This window comes from Pezoporus occidentalis, unplaced genomic scaffold (assembly GCF_034315485.1).
Source record: "Pezoporus occidentalis ecotype Australia unplaced genomic scaffold, CSIRO_AGI_Poc_V1 ctg170, whole genome shotgun sequence".
Lineage (NCBI taxonomy): Eukaryota > Metazoa > Chordata > Aves > Psittaciformes > Psittacidae > Pezoporus > Pezoporus occidentalis.
Window position 1 is genome coordinate 1,101,279 of NW_026913532.1, and position 25,870 is coordinate 1,127,148.

Consider the following 25,870-nt stretch of genomic DNA (forward strand, 5'->3'; position numbering starts at 1 on the left):
CAATTAAACAGGCATGAAGTGCATAAAAACTCCACGAAAAAATTAACATGGCCAAACTAAGTTTTCTTAAAGCTCAGGAAGCCTTCCTACAGAAAGCAAATAACTCCAGAATTTTACCTTTCAACTACTATCCTGCCGTGTTCATTCTGCTTAGGACTACTCGCATGCAGGGGTGCAGGCATCAATACTTTACTGTACATCCATTTATCACAACACAGGTTCATAAATTATACAGAATTTCGGGAGATCTCTGCTCCTAAAATTTAATATGAAGTTTCTACTTCTGATGATAATCACAGATTTATAAAGCACAAATACCTATTACAAAATTTTTTCTTAACACTATTCAAACTGCTGATTCCCCTGCACTGCAGCAGGATGGCTAGTTTGTCTCTGTAAGGATAAAATCCCTACCCTACACAAAAGAGTAAGGCAAGCTGAATGCACTAATCATTCAGAAATGCAAGTATATCATGCCATCTTCCCTTATGAACAAGTTCAGCAGAAACTGCATTTCCTTTATTTGTCATCACTGTGTTACCTCTGTTATGCAATTGCTTCTAGCTATGGGACTCTAAGTTTGAACTGGAGATCATCCTTCCTTTTCGGTAAAACTTGGCATGGAGCTCCGGTAGCTTCTCTGGCAAAGCCACAATGATATTTCCAATCAGCTGTTGTTTTGGCACTAGCTGCATACATTTTTATAAGCAGTTATTTTTCTCTTGCTAGTCAAGTACTTTCCCACATAGCAAACAGCCTTCAGGTGCAGTGATACAGACAGTGCTGTCGTAAGGAAAATGGCAGCACAGTCACCTTCTCTGAGCGTCTGCCACTCTCAGAATGGTACAAATCATTCTGCCAGTAATAACTAAACAATAATCCACAAAATCACAGAATTGTTAGGGTTGAAAGGGACCTCTGCAGATCAGATGATCTCCAATCCCCCTGCTATGGCAGGGCCACCTGTATGCTAGCAATGTACTACATACAACACATTACCCCACAAGACCTCCAGCTTTCCAAACTTCCCATCCAAAACCCCTCATTTATGCTAGAAGCTGCTGAAAAGCCTAGAAGCAACTGACACACTTTAACAGATATATATACACATACGTATGTTTAACATATATATATATATACACATACAAACACACACACACTCTACAGAAAAGATTGCGAAAAACTCCTTGCTTGTCTTTTACTATACAAACTATCAACATTTCTTAACATCTACATCCTGATTACTGCCTAGTCACCTTAGCAGAACTACAGCTGAAAAGAACTCCAACCACATCTCCAAACCAAGAGTCTGGTTCCAAAAAATTTGAAGAAAACATTCTTTTAGCTTTAGGGACTCAGAGACAAGAGCTATCAAGGATGGAGAGAAAAGAGGCTATTAGCAAAGCACAGAGGGTTGTGTAGGCACGGTATATTAGAACAGAAGTAGGTATTAGAGGACAAAATACAAGCATAGTTGCACTCCAGCAGTTACTGCACAAATAAACACAATCTTTTTCAGGCTCCTTCTGTCTGCCTGTCTGAAGAAAGGGATGAGACACACTACACTCATTTCATGGAAAGCTAGTAGAAAAGATGAAAAGCTGCTAGGAAACTATTTCTAAGCACCTACAAGAAATCAACATGAGTAGCAGACAGCACAGATTTATCAAGAAAAGCAAATCCCGTCAAATCATTTTAGTATCCTTCAATGGCAGAACAGATTATGTGGACAGAGAAGCAGCAGATGATTTCATACGTGATTTGAGTTTATTTTATATAATTTCACACATTCTCATAACCGAACTACATAAGCATGATTCACATGGAAGTACTTATTACAGAATGAGTGCAAAGCTGGGTGGAAAACAACACACAGAATGGAATCAAGGGGTTTACTGTCAAAATGAGTGTGCTGCGCAAAGCTCCATACAGCTGAACACTGCATCTGGTGGCAGCTCAATACTTCAGTTACCACTTGGGACAGTGAAACATTGGGCAACTCCAGCCAACTTGAAAAAGATATGAAGTTGAAGTGACTGCAAAGAATGCTGGAAAAACATAGTTGAAATCAAAACACAGTACAGAAATTACCTAAAAAAATCCAAGTTCTCTCCATCATGTATGGCTATGAATAAACAACACATGCAAACAGAACGGGGATAAATGAGTAGAAGCTCTAACTTCCAACATAGTAGTTCTTTCCATTAAGCATTCAAGGCACATACAGTTTACTTGTGAAATGACAACACAGAGCTGTTTATATCCAATAAACAACACTATCTGAAGTGATCTTCAGTGCCTCATGCAGTTGTATCAGTTCATACAATTGTTCTTCAGAAATCAGCACAGTTGTCTTCTCCCTCCACTCTTCCAGCTGTATTTCTCTCTGTTTTGCAAGTGCTATATAGAACATGACACTAGGAGGATGCAACTCATGGGGACACCAACACACCACTGGCACCACAATCCCTCTATTCAGGATTATGCCAAACAGCAAAAAAGCTCTCTGTTGCAGCATTTCAAACAAAATAAACAGCAAAACCAAAAACCCAATCCAAAGCAACATCACCAAAACAAAACAAAATATAGGAACACTCCACCTATTACCTGGCATATTACACGAACATCAATGCAATTATGCTCACCAGTTATATCTCACCATGAAAAACACCTCTTTCTGAATGCAAGTGTGAGTGAGACATAGATCCAACGATTTCTCATGATAGCTTGGGATCACCCCTGTGGCTTTTATCTCTTTTCTGCACAACATCAAGTCCCCCACAGGAGGCCATATTTTGTGGCCTTTTTTTACTGTTCCGTGGCTATTTCTGTCCTGAGTTTTCTGACATCAGTTATATAATGTTGGAAATTTCCAGCAGAAATAACACACACTTTTATTATTTTTTTTAACTGCAAATTTTTCACAAGATTTCACTGCAGTGCCTTTCTGTCAGAGAACAGTTCAACAAATTCCAGATGCATGCTACTGTGCATTCCTGAAAACACTCAGGGCTTAAGCACACAGCAGTATGTCAAGAAGTTTACCACCTAATAGTCAATAGAAGTTTCTCCAGAAGGTCACCACTAATGTGATCCTAGCACAACCCATAGAGCTTTTCACATCTTTTTCTTATGATACAGGCGTTTTTGCTGAGTACTAAATAAAATGCTAAATTATCTGTGTTCTTTCCCATCAGACAGAATAATTTTCTTCACACATAGGATCATAAGCTTCATACAATGCATACTTTATACAAAGGGGATAAATACCCACTGACTTCAACATTAGCTCTTGTTACCATGTCTGGTCTCAACTTCTTTGCAGCTACAGTTCTGTGCCTGGTCTACACCAGTGCAGCTACTGCCTATCATGGTACCATTCTTGCCAACCTATTCGTGGCTGCTTATTCCCACTGCTTCCTCTGCAATGGACGTAGAGCTTTTCTGACCCTGTGACAAGCATCTGGAGCATGTCATGACAGAAGAAAACCAGAGGAGGGGGGTTAAGGAAAAAAAGGGGTTTTGCTGGTTTAGCATGATTAAATGGCTCAGCAACAATGAAGTGAAAAGATCGTAATGATGACAGGACCAGAGCAGACAGCTTTGATCACTGTTTCTAATGGAAATTCATAGAATAGTTAGGGTTTGAAAGGACCTTAAAGATAATCTAGTTCAAATGGTGGCAAAAGCTTGCCACCAGAAAGCTTTAAAAGCACTTGCTATTGACTCAGGCTTGTATCATAGTCCTCTTCCCATGGTCCCTAGGGCCAGAAACTTTATTTCAGTATTTGCAGTTGGTCATCATGAAGACTTTTCTGCTCCCCCACCCCGCCAAGTTTTCCTATTTTCATTGCTTAACAACTTGAGTTTGAATGTCAGCAATGATCACAGTGAGCAGAGTGGAAGCACATATCCTACCTCTGAAACTGCGGAAATCACTGAGGGACCTCTGGAATCACACCATTTAACATTCCACTTGAAGCAGGATCATCACCAACATCACAAAGATCACTTAACCAAACTGTATAAGTATCTGTCACTGGTATAACAAAGGAGCTGACAGAAGTGAGAAACGGGTTTTAAGAGTAAGTCCGAGGTCAGACCAAAGTGAAGACTGTGAGATGGAGCAGCCACAGCTGCAGGAGCCACACCCTTAACTCCCACCCAAGAACATCACATGACAGCAACACATCGATTTGCTAATACAGCCACATGCTAAAAGAAAATACTGCAGCATAAAAAGCAGAACAATTACAACTGCTCCTTACCCAAACCACGACGAGGAACTTAGTGCCAAAATTTTCCAGTACATGACAGGAACTAGAAACTGCTGATCTCTGAGAAGCACAAAAAAACTCAAGCTTAGGGAAAAAGAGATTTCACTTAGAGAAGCAATGTCAGGGTCAAAAAGGAGAGTCCTATCTATACAACTGTTTGGAAAAGAAAGCAGAAATGCAATCCAGGAATTTTATCATCATTTTAATCTACTTCTGATATATTTCCCCAGAAGCCAGCTATCCTGCAATATTTATTTTTTACAAAGATGATGCCCTACTGCAAAACACTGCTGAATATGCTCATATGAAGAAATACTTTACATGATTTCATATTTAAATTAATACTATTTTAAACAATCCTCTAACATAGTGATAACCAACTCTCCCTCTATATTACCACACTTTTTACCAAAAGGGATGTGTAAAACAATGCTTACACCACCAGACAATAGGGTGGCAGACAGAAAAACTGAGCTTTGCATTACATATCGTATAACAAGAAATATTACAATCTGACCTTGCATCATTAAAAATCCCTTCAAATCCTTCATAAATATTAGCAATAAATTTAATAATGATAAGAGAGTGACTACAGGTAAAAAATTCTGAACAGGCAAAGCGAACGAAAAGATGATAAATAGATAGATAAATAAATAAAACTAACAGAAACTGTAACAGAAATACGTATGGTGAATTTTGGACTATCACCTTGATCTGAATAACAGCTTTTTTTCCTAATACCTCACTCTCAACCCCACATGTCCTTCACTGTATTATACATCTTTCAGAAGTGAACATACTTTGCTTCAAAAGGTCATGTGTTGTCTGAGCATACTTCTGTTGACAGAAACAAGAAATTTTCCCATTTTGAACAGCAAAAACTTCTGAGCACAAAGCACTTTTCTTTCTCTTCTAATCTTTTTGGAAAGGCTTTCCACCTACCATATCTTGCAGTTAAGTTGTAACCATTGTGCTTCTGTCAAATCAATGCCTACCTTCATTGAAACTCACCATTACAACTACATTCTAGAATAAAGCTGATGGAAGAAAAATTGAGTACATCTTATTCAAAGACACATCTGCCCTAGCAGCAGAAATAATTGCCCAAATTCAGTCTGAACAAAGTCAAGTTCAATGCCTAACAATGTTACTCCCCTTCCCCTTATGTTGTGCCTGAGCAAAAATCTCTTAGGCATTTTTAATATATTTGAAGTACAACTGGCCCTCAAAACATTCCAAGTTATCTGGATTCTACACATACATATGCAGAACAGCTCGTGCTTTGTCCAAGAAAGGGAAGTGTTTCCTAGGTGAGGCTGTTAAGATTAATAAAAACTATAAGCAGACAGCTACAATACAACATACTTCTAGAAAGAATCTTGAATTCAAGTTAGTGACTTCTTCACAGGATTAAAGAGACCCCCAAATCAAACCTGAATGTATCAGCCACAGAAAATTCACAGTGGTCCTCAGGAGTGCTGCTGAAGCATGACTGGTGCATTTGCCAAGTTGATGGATACTCTACTAGCACAGGCAGACAACATAAATAGGAAGTCAAATGGAAGGTATTGTCAGCTTATGAAACATCATGATTATATAAGAAATAATGGAGACAGTGACAGAGTCCATCCATGTATCTGTTATAAATCAATCTGAACTATCCTCCCACACTACTACCACAACTCTACCTGCCAAGAACTGTCAAAAACATAAATGCAACTCCCATGGGTTGAGATAAGAACAGTTTAGTAACTAAGGTATAACACAAATCACTACTGCTACCACCAATAATAATAATGATAAAGGAAATAACAAGGGAAGAGAATACAACACCTCACCACCAGCCAACCGATAACTCACCCCACCCCACCCCCCCCCCCCCAAGCCGGACCAAGCACCGACCGATACCTCCTCCAACCCTGCAGTCTCCCAGCCCTTCCGGCTAACTCCGAGTTACATCCTGGGCATGACGTGCTGTGATATGAAATACCTCTTTGGCTAGTTTGGGTCAGGTGTCCTGTCTCTGCTTCCTCCTGGCTTCCCCTCCTCCCTGGCAGAGCATGAGGCTCACAAAGTCCTTGGCCAAACCAAAACATCATTGTTATCAGCTCTGTTCCCGAGCTGAAAGTCAAAACACAGCACTGCACCGGCTACCGAGAAGGAGAAAAATGACTGCTACTGCTGAACCCAGGACAATTACATACATACACATTAACAATAGAGCAGCAAGAGGGAACTCATATGAGAAGATAGTCCAATTGTTTTGTTGGACTGGACTACTGTACTAGAGGAAGAGAGAAAATGTGGATGTCCCCTACGGACAGCCTGAAAGAGGGAGGAGGCCAGGCAGCAGATGGTTATACTTTCCACACATATGTATTGTGGGAATGGAAGAGCTGAAAGGCCTCCAGGAAGAAATCTATCTATGCCTTGTCTGCATTACAGAAAGTAATATTCTGACCTATCTCTGGAAACTCATCAGCAGTCAAAATTAGCTACATATAACTAATTCTGCCCTCTGATCCATAGATTTGTCTTCACAGCTGGAGAACCGCTAATACTTCAAATAAACGAGTGGAAACTGGAAATTTTCTCCTTTCACCTTACTAGAGTGCAGATCACAGTTCAAAGCGGAAACAACAGCCTAACATTTCTGCCAGGAATTCCTCAGCCAAATCCTGTCAAAAGAAACTGGTTCTCAAAGTGGCAGATGTCAGATAGCAACACATGCCTGAAAAAAATCTCCCATAAAAAAACCCATAGGAAAACCAAATCCTCACAAACACTTTGCATGACCCTGTAGGATTATAGACAAACTCAAAAAAAAATTAAGCAGGGAAAAAAAAGAAAGTAAACATTTAGCCCATAACATCTAACTTTCACACTTTTTAATACCTGGTATGCAAAAAAACCCAGAAGGACCTGATCTATACCCAGACCTGAAGCTTTTGGGTAGCCTTCTTCCAGGTATTATCCATCATTAAAGATAAGGTGGGAAATACATTCACCGAAGCTTCAAAGAAAAGCCACATCATGGTGTTTATATACCACACAAGGCTTCATACTCGGAGTGACATTAAACAATATGTCTAGGCTACATTATACTTCTCCATCTGTATTTCTCCATACAGGTAAGACACTAAGGGATATTGGTATGCACTTTGTGCAAAGAAAAAGAAGGGAAAAATACCTGCATAAAGTAACTTGAGTACCATAAAGGCAAACAGTTTTCATGGCACCTAACCCATACTGGGCTGCAGCAGCACAAGGACGGTAAGTTCAAGAGAAGGGATCATTCCACTCTACTTGGTATTTGGAAGACCTTATCTGGAGTATTGAGTTCAGTTTGGGCCTCCAGAACAAGACACCTACCAACAAACTAGAGGGAATCCAAAGAAGGGCAATGGAGCTGGTGAAGGGCCTGGAGCACAACTGTGATGAAAAACGGCTGAGGGAACTGGGGATGTTCAGTCTGCAGAAGAGAAGGCTCAGGGGGGACCTTATGGCTCTCTACAACTGCCTGAAAGGAGGATGGAGACAGAAGGAGGCTGGTCTCTGATCCCAAGGAACAAGTGACAGGACAAGAGGAAACGGCCTCAACCTGCGACAAGGGAAGTTCAGACTGTATATTAGGAACAATTTCCTCCCTGAAAGGGTAGTCAGGCATTGGAACAGGCTGCCCAGGGCAGTGGTGGAATCACTATCCCTGGAAGTGTAGGTGAGTAGAAAGTGGAAGTGTAGACCATGCAGATGAGGCCCTTACTGACATGGTTTAGTGGTGGCCTTGGCAGTGCTGGGGTAATGGATGGACTTGAGTATCTTGAAGGTCTTTTCCAACCTGGTTGATTCTGTGATTCTACTGTCTAAATCCTGGAACAGACTGTTGTCAGAGGTGCACAACGAAGGAACAAAGCCAAGCAGCTGCAAGTTGCAACTTGTTGGAAATTTTGCTCAGACTTCAGGAAAAAAAAGCCCAAAACAAACCATCTTCCCCACAAGACCCGTAAAGCACACAAGCAGGTGGTACAGAGAAGCTGTGAGCTTCCTTCCTTGAGGATTTTCCAAACTGGGCAAAACTCCAGGAAACCTAACACTGAAGAAAGACGCCTGCTTTGAGCAAGAGGTTAAACAAAATGACCTCCAGAAATTCCATCAAAGCCAATTTTTTCCAAGAGTCTGAGAAACAAATGATTCTAAGAAATTGTGAGTTATTAAATATAAACCAGCTACAGTTTTACAGCACCAATAAGAACATGCACTAGCTGCATAGCCTTTGTTGTCTTAACAGCAAACTTACCAGGCAGTTCCTTCTGTGATACAGAAAAGAGATAAGCATATAGCATTTAATTTACAACTATCTACTACTAATGAGATCAGAAATGGAGCTAACACGGGAATACTTATAGTTCCATAGTTGCTTTGTGACCACACTGTGGTCTAGATGATCTTTCACAGTCTCACACATCTCAGAAACTCAAGATCTGTGCTCTGAGCTGTGGATGCTCTTTGGAAAACTAAGGAATTTTTCATCCAGGAATCCTCTTCAGGTAAAGAACTTCCATCATCCAGTAGCTAGATGAAAAGATAATGCTCTTTCCTTTTCTATGGCCAAACTTCATGTGCAACAGGAAGGACAGAACATACTATTTAAGCTGATTACCTAGCCATGTTTTCCAGCTGAGACTGTGGCACAAAGTCTCTTACCTTATTTCTTGATTTCTGGCATGCATAACTTGCCATTCACATTTCATTCTCCTCTCATGCTACTGACAGCATCACTTGAACTGACTCCAAACAAAAGGATATGATAGACACTATAACTACTCAGCCTACTACTAGGGTTTTTCTCCTCCTTCCCTCTGTTTGGAGGACCAATGTTTGGGATGCCTTGGGATGTTCAAGTCTCCTCTACACTAAGGAAATAAAACTATAAGCCAGAACACGACCTTGCAGCTGTCAGCATTTGGAACCACAGATGCAACTAGAGGCCAAAAAAAAATAAAAGTCCTACTAAGCATGTCCATTCCAAAATTCAAACCTACTCTGTTTCGAAGAAGCTTCAGTAATCAAACTGAGTTTACCTTTGCACATGGCCTAGACCTTGCAAGCCTTTTTATCCTTTTTCAGGGAAGATCCATCTGTGTGTTACTACAGTGCATTTTTTGTAATGATCCCACAACCTAGCATGGCTGGAAAACTGTATTATCCCCAATTTTCTTCCAAATATGACTCCATCTGAGCCCTCCAGCTATGACTAAAATAAAGAGACTCCAATTCACAAAAATATCCAGCGAGACACTATCTTCAAATCTAAACACAATAGGCAAAGTTCTGCTCTATCCCCATTCCTTTTTCCTTTGCTGTTACAAAAGTTCTTCTCCTTCATCACTGTCAAGCCATGAGACCACCCTGGTTTCTGCTGCATTCTAGCCTTTCCCAGTGTAACTGACACTTACCCTGCACTCCAGAACATAGCTGATCTTTAGTCACCAGTGAAAACAGGATGACATTTAAGATGGGAGAGTGAGTGAGGAAGGAGTTGACTGTAACAACAAATCCAAGTATGGAATGAGCAATAAGCCCCCAGGAAAGTAAACTGAATGAAGCAAAAAAAACAAGAACCTTCACTGTTACAGGTCTTAATTTGAGAATGAATATCACATTCATTCTCCAGACCAAAAACAACAGAGTCTTCAGGGTTTTGGTTATGCGCTCTAATTGCAAAAAGGATTTTTATTTTTAATAATTCTAACTGAAGAAGATATTGGGCTCTCATACATTTAAAAAAAAAACCTGTAAATGGTAGACAAACACTCAAAGATGTCTTCAGATCTTGAGAGTTCTGTGTTAAACCCCAGAAAGGCCAAACTCAGGTTTCTGGAAAGACAGCTGCTGAGTTTGGTCATGATTTGTCTTGTGTTGGTCCAAGGGGAAGAGCAATATCAACATAAAAGGAGTCCAGGTACATCCTCACTGTTAACTGGGCATGTCCAAAAGAGCAACATAGATTCTTCATGATTAAGGGGACCTTTGCGGTTCCCAACCATCTCAAAAAAGGAAAACTGAAATACGGAATAGTTCCATAAGGCTCTTCTTGTACCTGGGGAGAATAATTAAGACTGAACACTGTAAACCTGATGGGCAAAACATGTTCTACCCATGCAGAAGATATTTAACCTTGTTTAAGTATGCCAATGCAGCAAAGTAGAGATCACCTTCAGTATGTGCCTGCTTACAGCTCTCAATACATAAGCCTAGCCTGAGAACTGCACTGCTATTAGAGGATGTCTTGTGTGTAGTGAGGAGAATTCAACCACATGTTCAGCTTCAGTCACGCAGTGCTCTCCTCCAGGAACAAAGCATTCTGGTGTTCTAACCATCTGTCATGTTTTAAAAGGGATTTCCCTACCAGCTGGTAACATAGCCTGACTCCACACAGAGTAGTACATGCCTACAGATACTCGTCACCCAATATGCTTTGAAGTAAGAAACTTATCATTTAAATCTCACTGCTTGAGCAGAATTTGGCACAGGGAACTTCTCATCTCCCTCAGATAAAGAGCTTTAAATGTTTTGTAATGTTTTTAATAAGAGGCTGCTGGATGGAAAACAGGAAGCAGCTGCCTAGTCAATTACACTTTTAATTAATGTTTCCTTTGATAAGCTGATACAGATTTAAGAATCCATTAAATATGATGAAATAAACTTAATTTTTCAACAAAACATTTCAGGCTTTCCTGTGGGATGTACACAGATGCTTAAACACTGACATTTCTAGCATAATAAATACAAAAAAAGTGTTAATAATTATGCCTTCTATACACAAATTATTCTTTTCACTGCCAAATTCCTGTAACTAAGAGCAGTACATTTTAACCACAAACGGCTACTTACCTTGACTTCACATTCTGTGAGAAGTTCATACAAATGCAAAAGCAGGGAAGTTAGTTTTCCCATTTTTAATTTAGTATTTCCTTATTTTTAATTTAGTATTTAACATATGGATGCCTGTATTTAACATATTATTTATTTTTCATACTATTGCTTTGCTAGGATTTATGATCAATGAGCCAACAGCAAAAAGGTAGACTATTTTTCAAATGGAACATATATTTGAAAGAGACAGTGAAGGCAGCACAGGCTTAATGGCATCCTTTTTAAGAAAAAAAAAAGGCAAAAATCAGATCAAGATTCAAAACTGAATTTATCGCATATTTACACTTTGGAGGCTGCAATTTGAGTGAATGCTTGCTCTGGCAACAGTTCAGCCCAAAATATAATTTTCAATACCCCTCTACTGCACTCTGGGGAGACTCCCCCTCTGCAGTCCTGTGTCCATTTCTGAGGCAACAGCACAAGACGGACGTGGAAATGTTACATTGAGTCCAGAGGAGGCCACAGAGATTCTGCAAGGGCTGGAGGAGCTCTGCTCTGGCAACAGGCTGAGAGAGAGCTGGGCTGGTTCAGCCTGGAGAAGAGAAGGCTCCTTAAGGGAAGACCTTAGAGCAGCTTCCAGTGTGTAAAAGGGCTGACAAGAAAAGATGGGAACAGACTAGTAGGGCCTATTTCAACAGGACAAGGGTAATGGTTTTAAACTAAAAGGGAAGATTCAAACTAGATATAAGGAAGAATTTTTTTATTATGAGGGTGGTGAAACACTGGCACAGGTTACCCAGAGAGGTGGCAGATACCTCATCCCTGGAAACATTCAAAGCCAGGCTGGATGGAGTCTGACCAACCTGATCTAGTTGAAGATGTCCCATCTCACTGCAGGGAAGTTAGACTAGATGACTTTTAAAGGTCCCTTCCAACCCAAACTGTTCTATGACTCTATGAATACCACCTTGCTCTTCACAGTGGTTTTTTGGTTCTCAGGTCCTAAAAAGAGGTGTTTAGAAAAAAGGGAAATGCATATCCCAAAAGAGGTATAAGACATGAAGTGAGATGGTGTGAAGTACAAAAAACCCAGTGAAGCTGTCCAGGAAGTTTATCCTTCCTTCTCAGAACCCTGCACTTAACCAGCTTATGTGAAAGATGAAGAAAAGTAGAAGATTCTGACTTATATCCATCCTGGGAGGCTATCTAGAGAGCTACTACTTCTCTCTCCATCTTAAGGCCCCTGTTCAGCCATGACTTCCTATAGGTTTATGTAAAGGAAAAGAACAGCGCCAAGCTGTCTGTGGCAAGCAGTGCCTGAAATCTTACTAGAGACTGGGACAAGAGCACCCCAGATACAGCAAATGAATGGCAGAAACAAGAAGGGGCAAAAATTCAAGAAAGCAGGTAAAACAGTTGTAAGTGAAAGGCAGAAGGGATGGAAAAGCAGACAGTAATCTTCCATCCGACAAGAAGCAAAAGAGACAGGTATAACATAAAACATAAAGAGGAAAATATTCAAGTGTATTTGCTAGAAATTGTTTTTAAGTACATCTGTGTGCTCCTGCAGAATGATTCTTTCACATAAATGGAAAGCAAATATACATACCTGAAACCTTTTTATGTTAAAAAACACTGTATTACTAAGCTTTGTACTAGAAGAGTTAATTACTATAGCAGTGATTTCAAATTCTTTATTAAGTACTGAGAAATTATCTATGTAAATTTAGAAGCAAACTTAAGTAGGAATTTCTAACAATCATTTTTACTATTACAAAGTCTCAGAGGAAGAATCTATGCTTAAAGTACACTCTTCAAAACTCATTTACTGAAAGCTTCTTACCTACGCCATACATCAAAAACTGTTAAGAGAGAAAAATGTTGTGCGCCAGTCAAGCACAAAATTAAACTGTTAAAAGACAGCCGGGAAGATAAAGCTTGTTCCCTTTTGCAGTTCAGCAGATTGATGGCCCATAAAAACCCATTTCAGATCATCTTCTTCAAAACTAAGAAAATTAACACATTCTGATTTTATGAAAAATAAATATATTCATTGCCTTTTTCTCTTCCCTGACTCAGGAGGGGTTGGGAACCACTATTACAATGGTACCCCAGTACCACTGCTATCTGCATGTCACATCACTTGTTTCACACCACTACACTGCTTTGATTAAAATTGCTGTATTTGTAACCCCTAGCACTAACAATGAGGGCAGAAAATGTGGGTAAAGATGTAGCTAATGCTCTCGTTGTAAGAGCAAGTTGGAATCAGACATACATATTCTGCTTCACAATGCATTAGCTCCTCCACAGATGGTCAAACTTACAGATGCGTTTACCCTTACAAAGACACACTTACATTATCTCTTGATGAAAACAGACAAATCACCTTCACGTTTAAAACACAAGAATATGCACACTGGAAGTTAGCATGGACAACATGCAGGAGAGCCTAGAGTATGGAGTTACAACAGCAAAGTGATGATGTAACTGGATGTAGCTCCAGATGGAACTGGAAGCCTCAAAAAGGATTTTACCTTGATTCAAAACTAACTTTCACTCCAAACAGGTTTGCCATTTATGTTTGGAGTTTGGGTATTCTTAAGGAAAACTGCTTACCCTTTTTTCTGCCCACCTCAAAGCACGTGAACAAGTGGCTGGCTTACCGTAAATGCCTAAGAACTCACTAGCATCTGTACAATTAGAGTTACTGGAACATTCAACACTTTTGCAACTCATTTATATCTGTGTTCCAATACATCTGAGTCAGCTTCAGTTTTTAAGCATGTGCATGTGTGTGTGCCTTCCCCCCTCCCACCTCCATACAGTATGCAGTTGCTATACAGACAACTGTACAACCCTCCAATTATACAAGCCTATCAGATATGATCACCTGCTCTGTCATGTAGCTCTGGGGCCACCAACACGAGAGGCAGGTAGAGCTGCTGGAGAAAGTCCAGAGGAGGCCACAAAGGTGCTGTGAGGGCTGAAGCAGTTCTGCTCTGGAGACAGGCTGAGAGAGCTGGGCTTGTTCAGCCTGGAGAAGTGAAGACTCATTAAGGGGAGACCTTAGAGCAGTGTCCAGTGCCTAAAGGGGCTACAAAAAGTCTGGAGAGGGGCTTTTGACAAGGACCTGTAGGGACAGGACACAGGGAATGGCTTTAACCCGACAGAAAGGAGATTGATATGAAACCTTAGGAAGAAGTTCTTCCCCGTGAGGGAGATGAGGCACAGACTTTCCAGAGAAGCTGTGGCTGCCCCATCACTGGCAGTGCTCAAGGCCAGGCTGAATGGGGCTTGGAGCAACCTGGTCTAGTGGAAGGTGTCCCTGCCCATGGCAGGGAGTCAGAACTGGATGAGCCTTAAGGTCCCTTCTAACCCAAACCAGTCTGTGATTCTCTGATTCTATGACTCTATGAAAATCTCCAATATATATAACACCTACACTAGCTTATCACCAAAGCAAACGTCCATTAACAAATGTTCTCTTTTTTTCAATTATAATTGCATTATCTCAAAACTGGAAATTAAATTACTAATATGAATCACATCATATCAGTAATACAAATAACAACATTGGATTGTTTTAATTTTTTTATCAATGACCTCTATCTCAAATAGAAAATTTAAAATATAAATGTGAACTATTACTTCAAATTAGGATTATTAACTTGGCAATTGATTAGCATGTCATTAACCTGGTCTACTGGAAGATGTCCCTGCTCACTGCAGACACGCTGGATTACTCACCTTTGAAGGTCGGTTCCAACTCAAACTGTTCCATGATTTTATGTCTACCAAGACTCCTAATGCACCACAATTATTTTCCTCACATACACCTAGGGAAAATCAGTTACTGCTCCCTCCCCACAACCTGGACCGGCAGCTCGAGCAGGGTGGTGCCACCTCCTGAAGGACAGAGCTGTGGAGGTCCAGACTCCCACCTGGGTTTGTAATTGTGAGTTTTAGCACCTTTCCCTGGCTGAGAAACTTTGGTGGCTGCTGTGAAAAGTCAACCATATATAAATATATCCTGAGTGAGATAAGCAAGTAATACCGTAACAACCAGAGAGGACAGCAAAAAGTAGAACTGCTTACATGTCACCTCCTGCAGTTTCTGATCTGTAATTACTGACCTGTAATAATCAAATAGGTGCCAAAACATGAAAAAAAGATGTTTTAGTTTTCCTGCTTCTTTCAATGAGGTGGGTTTTTTTTAACTAAAAAGTTATTTTTTTGGAAACTGCACAAGCATCAAGATAAATTTAATAATTTTTCAATTTAAATTGGGGGGGGGGGGGAGAAGCCAAAATCATGAATATCATCACTTATCAGTGCAAAAATGCCACAGATACAGCTCCTGGGGACAGCATGTTTGCCATGCTGTTTATGATCACATGAAAAATTACATACGCTTGAACCAGGCACAAACTGCTGAGGAAGCTTATCAGGGCTCACATTTTTGCTTTTGCATGGAGGGATTTACGAAAACAATGGCTGGGCAAGGCCTGCAGAGGCCAGCTGTTACTAAAACAAGCAATGTTAATATAATGTATCCAACGTCTAGTCCAAGTTAAGAAAAGTGTTGTGCACTGCACTCGGACACAGTGCTTTGCAACTCTGCCTTCCCACATTTTTCTAGGGGTGACTCTGCACACATAATGGAACAATAATTTTGCCTAAAGGATGCCCTATGCCTCTGTTGTGTCCCCAGCTGTGAAGGGCAATAAGATAGGCACTGGTAAAGAACCAGACTTTACACATAAGCAATATGTCGAAAGACATTTAAGACCATGGTTCTCTTACCTGCAATATCATAAAAGACAATAATGAAAGACAATATTGAGAATAGAATGTTTCTTGACTGCAACAAGATTATATCACAAAAACAACCTGTCCAGCAATTATTTCGGGTCATTACATGATTTGATAACACTGTTATATGTTGAGGACTTTTTCTCCTCATCTATTCAAAACAACTGAGCTACAGTATGACCGATATTCTTCATCAGGTCTCCATACTCAGTTGCCCAGGCCATGTATTGGATTATTAGCAGTGAAAAAAGCCTCTTTAGCCAGTAAACATCTGTTCAGTGATGCATTGATGCATTTGGTTTTTGTATTTATGGAAAATAGCCCACACGCCGTTTTTGTACTTTACTTGCTTTTTCCTGCTGTAAATCTAACTGCTTGTAGCTTCCATTTATATAAAACATTCTCAAGATGTTTGTCACAGCTTGCCTTTCACTTAAAAATCCATGGGAATATTACACGACATACAAACCATGAAATCACTAGTTTTTATGACTACTAACCCTTTAGATACCTTTCACTCCTAAGCAGTTTCATCTGTTATACTGTTTACTCTCACTGTAACCATTTGGTGTTTTATTTTTGTCACTACAAGTGTTTCTGTCTTTGCTCACCTACAAACTTATGAGCTGAGCTACGTGAATACATGCATATAATCACTCCCTACATTAAAAAAAAAAACAAAACAACTCAGCATTAACTATATGAAAGCATCCTCTGATGTGAGCAACCACCAACCACATATAAAGATCCACAAAATTAAAAGCATTTTATATCCATTAACAAGACTTCCCTGAGTTCATTCTGGCTGAGTTTCCACTTCTTGATTGATGACGTAAATCCGTAACTCTATCCATGAGAGCAATTAGCAATGAATAGTGCTATTGACCTATTGACCAAGGCATGTAATATCTCACTCCTACACCTTTTACAAGTTAACTAATATGGTCATACTTCCCAAGGAACCCACAGCACTGCAGTACCAATACTAAGACAAAAAAGCCAAACGACATCTCTTATTCTTGAGTTCTATGAACTCAAGTTCAGGGGAGCAGAATGACAAGAAACAATCAGCAGTCAAATTATCACCACCAGCTATGCTACAGCTAATGCTATGGGCTGGTGAGAGATCACATCAGGGATGAAACTAGAGAGTAACACACCTGTGGAGCAATGCAGGTACCTGAGAGACCACGACTGGTAAGAAGTTAAAGGCAGAAGCCACTGCTAAAACAGAGTGGGTTATCAGCACTGCACTGACTTTGTGTAAGCGATTATGAGATGCTTGAATTTGAGATCCTCAGGACAGTGAGAAGAGCATGCAGCAAGCTCACTGCCCTGGACGTCAAAAGAGCAGACTTTGGCCTCTTCAGGAGCCTGCTTAGGAAGGTTCCATGGGATACAGCTCTAGAGGGCACGGGGGCCCAAGACTGTTGGTTGATATTCAGGGATCACCTGCTACAAGCTCAGGAGTGTTGCATCCCAACCAGAAGGAAGTGCAGCAGGAGGGCCAGGAGACCTCCTTGGATGGATAAGGAGCTCCTGAGGAAAATTCAAATGAAAAAAGAGGCTTATAATAAGTGGAAGCAAGGACAGGTGGCCTGGGAAGAGTACAGGGATGTTGTCCAGGAAGCTAGGGACCAGGTTAGGAAAGCTAAGGCCCACTTAGAATTAAACTTAGCTAGAGGTATTAAAGATATCAGGAAGGGATTCTACAAGTACATAGCAAATAAAAAACAGACTAGGGAGAATGTAGGCCCCCTCAGGAAGCTCTCAGGAGAACTGGATAAACAGGATTTGGAGAAGGCTGAGGTTCTAAATGAATTCTTTGCCTCGGTCTTCACTGGCAAAGGCTCTGACCTCACCACCCAAGTCTTGGAAGGCAGATGCAGGGACTGTGAGAATGAAGACCTTCAGCCCACTGTAGGAGAGGATCTGGTTCGAGACCATCTTAGAAATCTGAATGTGGACAAGTCCGTGGCTCCTGATGAGATCCATCCACAGGTCCTGAAGGAGCTGGTGAATGAAGTTGCTAAGCCGCTGGACATCATATTTGAGAAATCATGGCAGTCAGGTGAAGTTTCCGATGACTGGAAAAAGGGAAATATAACCCCCATTTTCAAGAAGGCGAAAATGGATGACCCGGGGAATTACAGACCAGTCAGTCTCACCTCTGTGCCTGGCAAAATCTTGGAGCAGATTCTCCTGGAAGGCATGATAAGGCACATGAAAATAAACAAGGTGCTTGGTGACAGCCAGCATGGCTTCACTAAGGGGAAATCCTGCCTGACCAATTTGGTGGCCTTCTATGATGTGGCTACAGAACTGATGGACAGGGGTAGAGCAGCTGATGTCACCTACCTGGACTTGTGTAAAGCGTTCGACACTGTCCCACACGACATCCTTGTCTCTAAATTGGAGAGACATCAATTTGATGGATGGACCACTCCGTGGATAAAGAACTGGCTAGATGGCCGCAAACAAAGAGTTGTGGTCAATGGCTCAATGTCCGGCTGGAGACCAGTAATGAGTGGCGTCCCTCAGGCATCGGTGTTGGGACCGGTCTTGTTTAACATCTTCATCACTGACATGGACAGTGGGGTTGAGTGTGCCCTCAGCAAGTTTGCCAATGACACCAAGCTGTGTGGTTCGGTTGATACCGTGGAGGGAAGGAATGCCATCCAGAGGGATCTCGACACGCTTGTGAGGTGGGCTGATGCCAACCTCATGAAGTTTACCCATGCCAACTGTAAGGTCCTACACCTGGGCTGGAGCAATCCCAGGCACAGCTACAGGTTGGGCAGAGAAGAGATTCAGAGCAGCCCTGTGGAGAAGGACTTGGGGGTGTTGGTTGATGAGAAAATGAACATGGACTGGCAGTGTGCGCAGTTGCAGCCCAGAAAGCCAACCGTATCCTGGGCTGCATCAAAAGGAGTGTGACCAGCAGGTCGAAGGAGGTGATCCTGCCCCTCTACTCTGCTCTTGTGAGACCTCACTTGGAGTATTGTGTGCAGTTCTGGTGTCCTCAAAAAGGACATGGAACTGTTGGAACAAGTCCAGAGAAGGGCCACGAGGATGATCAGGGGACTGGAGCACCTCCCATATGAATACAGGCTGAGAAAGTTGGGGCTCTTCAGCCTGCAGAAGATTGTGTGGAGACCTCATAGCAGCCTTCCAGTATCTGAGGGGGGCCTATAGGGATGCTGGAGAGGGACTCTTCATTAGAGACTGTAGTGATAGGACAAGGGGTAGAGGGTTAAAACTTAAACAGGTGAAGTTTAGATTGGATATAAGAAGGAAATTCTTTCCTGTTAGGGTGGTGAGGCACTGGAATGGGTTGCCCAGGGCAGTTGTGAATGCTCCATCCCTGGTGGTGTTCAAGGCTAGGTTGGATGAGGCCTTGGGTGATATGATTTAGCGTAAGGTGTCCCTGCCCACGGCAAGGGGGCTGGAACTAGATGATCTTAAGGTCCTTCCCAACCCTAACTATTCTATAATTCTATGATTCTATTCTAAGCAGAAAGAGCTTGAAATGTTATCTGTAAGGGTCCTTAAACACAAAAAGGACTGCGCTGCATAGGATGATAAGAGGGTCAGCTGCTTGAGGGATTCGATCACACCAGTGAGCTGGGAGGATGATTTCAGTTCTCAATAGATTTCAAAGAGAAAGGAATTCCAGGGAGCAAACCCCAAGGCAAAGACAACATTGCACTACTCAAGCAAAACCAGAAACCTGAATGCAATGATCAGAAGTAATAAAATCTTAAGACATATTAAGGAGAACAATAGCAGACTTATCTACAGCCTAAATAAAGCACTGCATGATGGACATTGTGTTAAAACTGCCTCCCAGATTACAGGCCCAAACTAAAAGAGGGAGGACATTATGCTCTGCAAACAGAATAAAGTGAAAAATCTGTGGGCACAGACAAGAGGTTAGTTATTGATGCCAGACTGCTGGCCAGACATCAAATAAGACATTTAAAAATGAATCCCAGAACAGTGCAGACTTGGGTGAAATGACGCTTTGTATTGAAAGAGAAGTACTTGCGATCAACACAATTTTACACGGTGCAAAAGGACGCTACAGAATAAAATAATACATAAAAAAGGGCAAATGGAAAAAATATGAAGAGGAATACTGGGGCAACCATAAGATGTGCTGGATTTTTCAAATAAACAGAAAAGGGGTACGTGAGAAGAGCAATCAAAACGGAAAGAAGCCTCAAAAATTATTTCAGGAAGACCAGTACATGCCATCTGGCAAAGCAGACACTATGTTAAGGAAGATGGGTACTGACCCTTGACTAGGAAGAGCTTAGAGTACAATACACAGTATTCCCCTGTAAAAAATGTATTTTTTCAAGGCAGGAATGTTTTCTTGCTTTTCTAGAAGGAAGGAAACTAAAAGCATTAAAAGATTTTCCTCCACCCAGGCCAGCAGTTGTGAACAACTGTTACTAACTGGTCAGGAACAGCACAGTACCCACCAGAAGAGTTTGTCCTGAACTAGTTTCTGTAACAGACTTTTAACATACCCTTTCATTTTGAAGGCAGACCCTCCACAAAAACTGACCCCCAGTTCACTGTCCTCAAACTTCTTACTCATTAAATCTGTACTTGAATAGTACTTTCTACTGATTAACTTTTATGCAAAAATGTACACAATAGTACCAGTAAATAATGTGAATGGCACAGCTGAACAAGGACATAGCTGTGGTGGCAATGGGGAAAGAACAAGAAGAGGGAATCAGAGCATTCAATAAGGAGAAATAGGTACATTATGTATGTTTCCTCTTTTTAGAAGAAAGGCAGAGATACGTCCACTTGTATATAATATTCGTATTTGGTCTTCGTAGAAAAAAGAAATTGAAGGAAAGAACACAGATACTTTCAACTCTGTCAATATAACCAGGCATGACTGCTCTCATAAAGCTGCAGTAGTTTATCTGGACTAAACATTTTTTAAGAATCATCAGCATACTCTTTGTTCAAGAGTCACTCACTACAAAGTTCTAATACACAACATCTAAAACCAAATCATCTCCTGTGTAACTCAGAGAACTCTTGGAGCAGTTCTTACATGGCATAGGCATGCAGCAAGCACGAAGACCCTTCTCTTAACCACTCCAAGCTGTACACCTCCTGAATCTACTTTTCTTTCCCATTTGTACCCTGCTTTTACAAATTCAGTGGTTTTCCACTGCATGAGGAGCATTCCTGAAACACAAGATCTATTTCATATGGATTTAGTCAGAAAGATCTTCCAAAAAATTCTTGAAATTAAAAATTTCACAGCCAACAGACAATTCTCATCATCAGGAGTTACTAGAAAAGAGCAAACGAAGAATGAAATTACCAGCTAATAGACAATAACCAAAATGAATTAATTTAGACCACCTAATATGCACTAGAATAAGGTTAATGCCTGTAGGAAAGCAATTAAATAAAAACTGAAGCCTAGTTAAAAGCACAAGAAAGCAGGATACTGGAACCACCTTAATATTAAATACTTCAGGGCCCTCTAGTGGTTTAATCCTCCATACAAGAAAATCCCTGAAGAACTGGTTTTGAAATAGGTCTACTCAAATGTAGTAATGTGCTTTATTTTTATCACTCCCATGTAATTAAGGACATTTAGGCTGGCGAGCTTATTTACTGGCAAGTAAATTACCAGAAAGAGGAAAAACCTACAAACTAATACTTGTCCACAAAATCAGCTAATAGGTGGTATTTTTTTGATGTCAGAAGTTAGTTACTAACATTCTCCTCCGTGAACAACCAAAAAAAAAAAGAATAAAAAAATAGCACTATCACTCTCTTAAACCTGCATCAGAATTACCTTGACCTGGAACTGTAACACTTCTTTATGAAAAATGCATTTGCTTTGTTGGCTTATTACATCATTCTACCTTCCTCTGGTTTCCACAAAACTGTCAGTGCACAACACAACAACAAAGAAAACAAAACCAACAAAACAACAAAGCAAAAAAATAAAACTAAGAATTGTTGATCTGCATCGTGGTATATTTAGAAACGCTTTGCACATACACCTATAGAATTGATTTGCTAAAGAGAAAGTTATCAAAGTAAAAGGATTCACAAGGCAAAAACATCCAACTGTTCTCAACTGGAAAAGGTCAGTTACTTCCTAATCTGATATTTTATTTGACCAAGTATTAACAAGCCATTTTACTGCTAGAAAATACATTGATATTGCTTGCTCAGTACATCTAATTAGAGCTGACCTTTTCAACTTCTCTGGCTTTGCAGCACATACATGAGCTGAGAGAACAAAATAGCCTAGTATGTCAAGAGCACGCTTCACTACAAGTGCCACAACACCCCTGAATGGTAATGAATGCACCACTTTCACAAGGCACATTTTTGTAAGATGCCCAAGACCAAATCAGATGTTTTCAGTCCCTCCTCTCGTTCCTGCCTCTCACATACACTTGCCCCTTAAAGTTTCATAGCTGAGTACAGCAACATGGCGATAAGTTCCTATAGTATGCCATAAAATCATAGAATCCCAGAATGGTTTTTAGGTTGAAGAGGACCTTAAAGTTCACCCAGCTCCAATCCCCTGTCAGGGGCAGGGACACCTTCCATTAGACCAGGCTGCTCCAAGCCTGGCCTTGAACACTGACAGGGATGGGGCAGCCACAACCTCTCTGGGTAATCTGTGCCAGGGCCTCACCACCCTCACAGCAAAGAACTGCCTAAAAGTCTTCTCTTCTCCAGGCTGAACAAGCCCAGCTCTCTCAGCCTGTCTCCAGAGCAGAGCTGCTCCAGCCCTCACAGCATACCCTTAGCCTCCTCTGGACTTTCTCCAGCAGCACCACATCCCCCTTGTGCTGTTGCCCCAGAGCTGGACACAGGACTGCAGGGTGGAACTCCTGCCAGAGTGGAGTAGAGGAGGAAACATCTTTTCCTGATGACTTGCCTACCCACCATTTCACGTCAACTTTATTTTCTTTTTAGTAAAAGGGGATGAAGAAGGATTACACTGCCAGGTGGGGAAAAGAATGCCTGTGGAACAGACTGATAAAGCAACTCAGCCACCCAGGGCATGAAAGGAAGCTACAAAATGATGATTTGGGCAGAGTTTAAGTGAGGCAGGAAACATACAGAGTTGACTATTTGTCAGGTGGCTACCATCCATGTGACTATGATGCATCTGTCTTTCTTCACAATATGGAAGGGTGACAATATTTGTATCTTCCCCCCAGTACCACACTTTGCCTATGTAGTACATTCATTTTTATTTAGCTTTCTTTAGCCCCAGTGTTGTTAACATGTAAGATAATATTATCCTGACTAGTTCGTTCAAAATGGAAACACCAAGCTCTAAGCTAGCTCCCTACAGCCCAGAGCTGCACAGTTAAAAAGAAAAAACAAAAGTGAGAAACTAGAATTTTCTCACAAGAATTCCATGTGCAAGATTTTGCAAGTTCATCACATATGTTCAGAGGATTGTTTTGTTTTCATTCTTCAAATTACATCCTACTCTTGCTTCATTCCACCATGAAACAGATACAGAAAACAACTATCAAATTTCCTCTTGAAATACACAAGTACACCAAATATAAAAGGATTATCAGTCACAGTACTTCACAATACACAAGCTTGTATCCAAGTTCAAGACAGTGCAATGGGACAAACAGAATGAAATACAGGAATGCCATCCAGAGGCACCCTGACACACTTGTGAGGTGGGCTAAGGGCAATCTCACAAAGCTCAAACAAGCCAAGTGCAAGGTCCTACACCTGCACTGGGGCAATCTCAGGCACAGCTACATGTTGGGTGGAAAAGAAATTAAGAGCAGCCCTGCAGAGAAGGACTTGGGGACCTTGACTGATGAGAAACTGAACGTGAGCCGGCTTCACCATGCACTCACAGCCCAGAAAGCCAACTGTATCCTGGACTGCATCAAAAGCAGCATGACCAACAGGTCAAAGGAGGTGATCCTGCCCCTCTACTCTGCTCTCATAAAACCTCTCTTGAAGTACTATATACAGTTCTGATGTCCTTAACAAGTCCAGAGGAGGGCCATGAGGATGATAAGCAGGCTTGAGCACCTCCCATATGAAGACAGGCTAAGAAAGTTGGGGCTGTTCATCCTGGAGAAGAGAAGGCTGCATGGAGACCTCACAGCAGCCTTCCAGTATCTGAAAGGGGCCTACAAGGATGCTAGGGAGGGACTCTTCATTAGGGACTGCAGTGACAGGACAAGGGGTAACCAGTTCAAACTTAAACAGGTTAAACAGGTTCAGGTTAGATATAAAGAAATTATTGTGAGGGTGGTGAGGCACTGGAATGGGTTGCCCAAGGAAGTTGTGAATGCTCCATCCTTGGCAGTGTTCAAGGCCAGGTTGGACAGAGTCTTGGGTGACATGATTTAGTGTGTGGTGTCCCTGCCCATGGCAGGGATGCTGGAACTAAATGATCTTAAGGTCCTTTTCAACCCTAACTATTCTCTGATTTTATGATAAATACCACTTGCAAAAGTTCTGTACAGCTGTCTACATTAATACACAGTTCCATGCCTTTTAGGGATCTTCAGACTATGACTAACAAGAAAAACAGCCACATAACACCACTTTCTGATCCAAAGATAAATGCATGAGTTCTGAAAGAAATCCAACAGGTCATATCATAGGCAGTGTGAAAGCAAGTCTCTCTAACACGTGCACAGATCTTTCACAGATAGAAGTCATGAATTTCAGTCTAAATACAATTTAAGAATGAGTGCCCAGAACTCAATGGGATGTGGGGAATTTTCAGCCCAACAGCAAACTACAGTCATTCTGAATGGGCCATTACAGAACTACACATCCATACTTGCTTCTGGATCTAAATTCCATCAACAGCTATGCTGTAATTAATAATAAAGGCAAAAAAAACCAAACAACAGAATTTCCATACAACATACCTCATGGAGGTTATACTGTTGATGAGCTTTTCAGATTGATCTGACAAGCTAGATGGAAGTATCATTTCAACTGGCTGCAGGCGCAAAACTCGACTCTCTAATTCTGAGCGAGACGCACAATCCCGAAAACTGTCAAAGACCACTTCTCCAGTAGTTGGTTGTATTGCCTGTCAAAAAAAAAAAAAAAAAAAATTAATTTTCAGAGAGTACTTCAGTGACTCACACTGTTAAGCACAAAGATTATGGTGTTTAGCGCAAAATTATATAGCACCCACATGCTCAAATCTGAAAGTGCCCTCTGAAAGTGGCAGATCAAAAGATACAATTGTGCTTTACATATCTGTGATACAGTAATAATTTCAAAATACTATCGCAATTGTGTCTTAGCAAGTGAAAACAATACCTCAGGAATGTAAATGTGCACTTCCTATCATCAGACCATCACTGTTCAACTTTTATTACTAGGCAAACACATATAATTGGAACTCTATGAAAGGTGCATGCATTCAGCCTGGAAACTCAGCGCATGCTACCGTGGAAACTCATCCTAGCACCCCCAGCTACAGTGTGACAGTCAAACATAAGCAAAATCAAGATGCTTTTAAAATACTGAATTACAAGCAGCCTGGGCTTCAGTTATCAGAGCTCTGCCACTTGAATAATCCTGGTTTCAATCTTCACCAGACAATTCTGAAGTGTAAGCAGTAAAAAAGCATGTCTCTTCCTCTAAAGAACAGTATTTCATAGCGGAAAAAGTGCTCACAAGCTTTGAAACATTTGACTCTGAAAGTATTTATAGTAAAGCATCCAAGCTAGTAATTCCCTTCTATTTGGCTCAAACACAGATATGTTTTCAAGTGATCCAGCAGCAAAAATGATGTCAGGAATACTAAACTATCAGCTTCAGACCTCTTCTGTAGTTTTCAAATATAAAGCCACTGCAATTCCCACAGAGATGATATTTTACCT

General features: G+C 41.0%; 1 protein-coding gene across 1 annotated transcript in view; it reads right to left on the reverse strand.

Annotated features, from left to right (window-relative positions):
• Positions 1-25,870, reverse strand: part of MSH3 (mutS homolog 3) — a 119,434-nt gene that overhangs the window by 82,716 nt on the left and 10,848 nt on the right. The window contains 1 exon segment of the mRNA XM_062613899.1: positions 24,902-25,068. Within this exon segment, the coding sequence (XP_062469883.1) occupies positions 24,902-25,068 (167 nt within the window).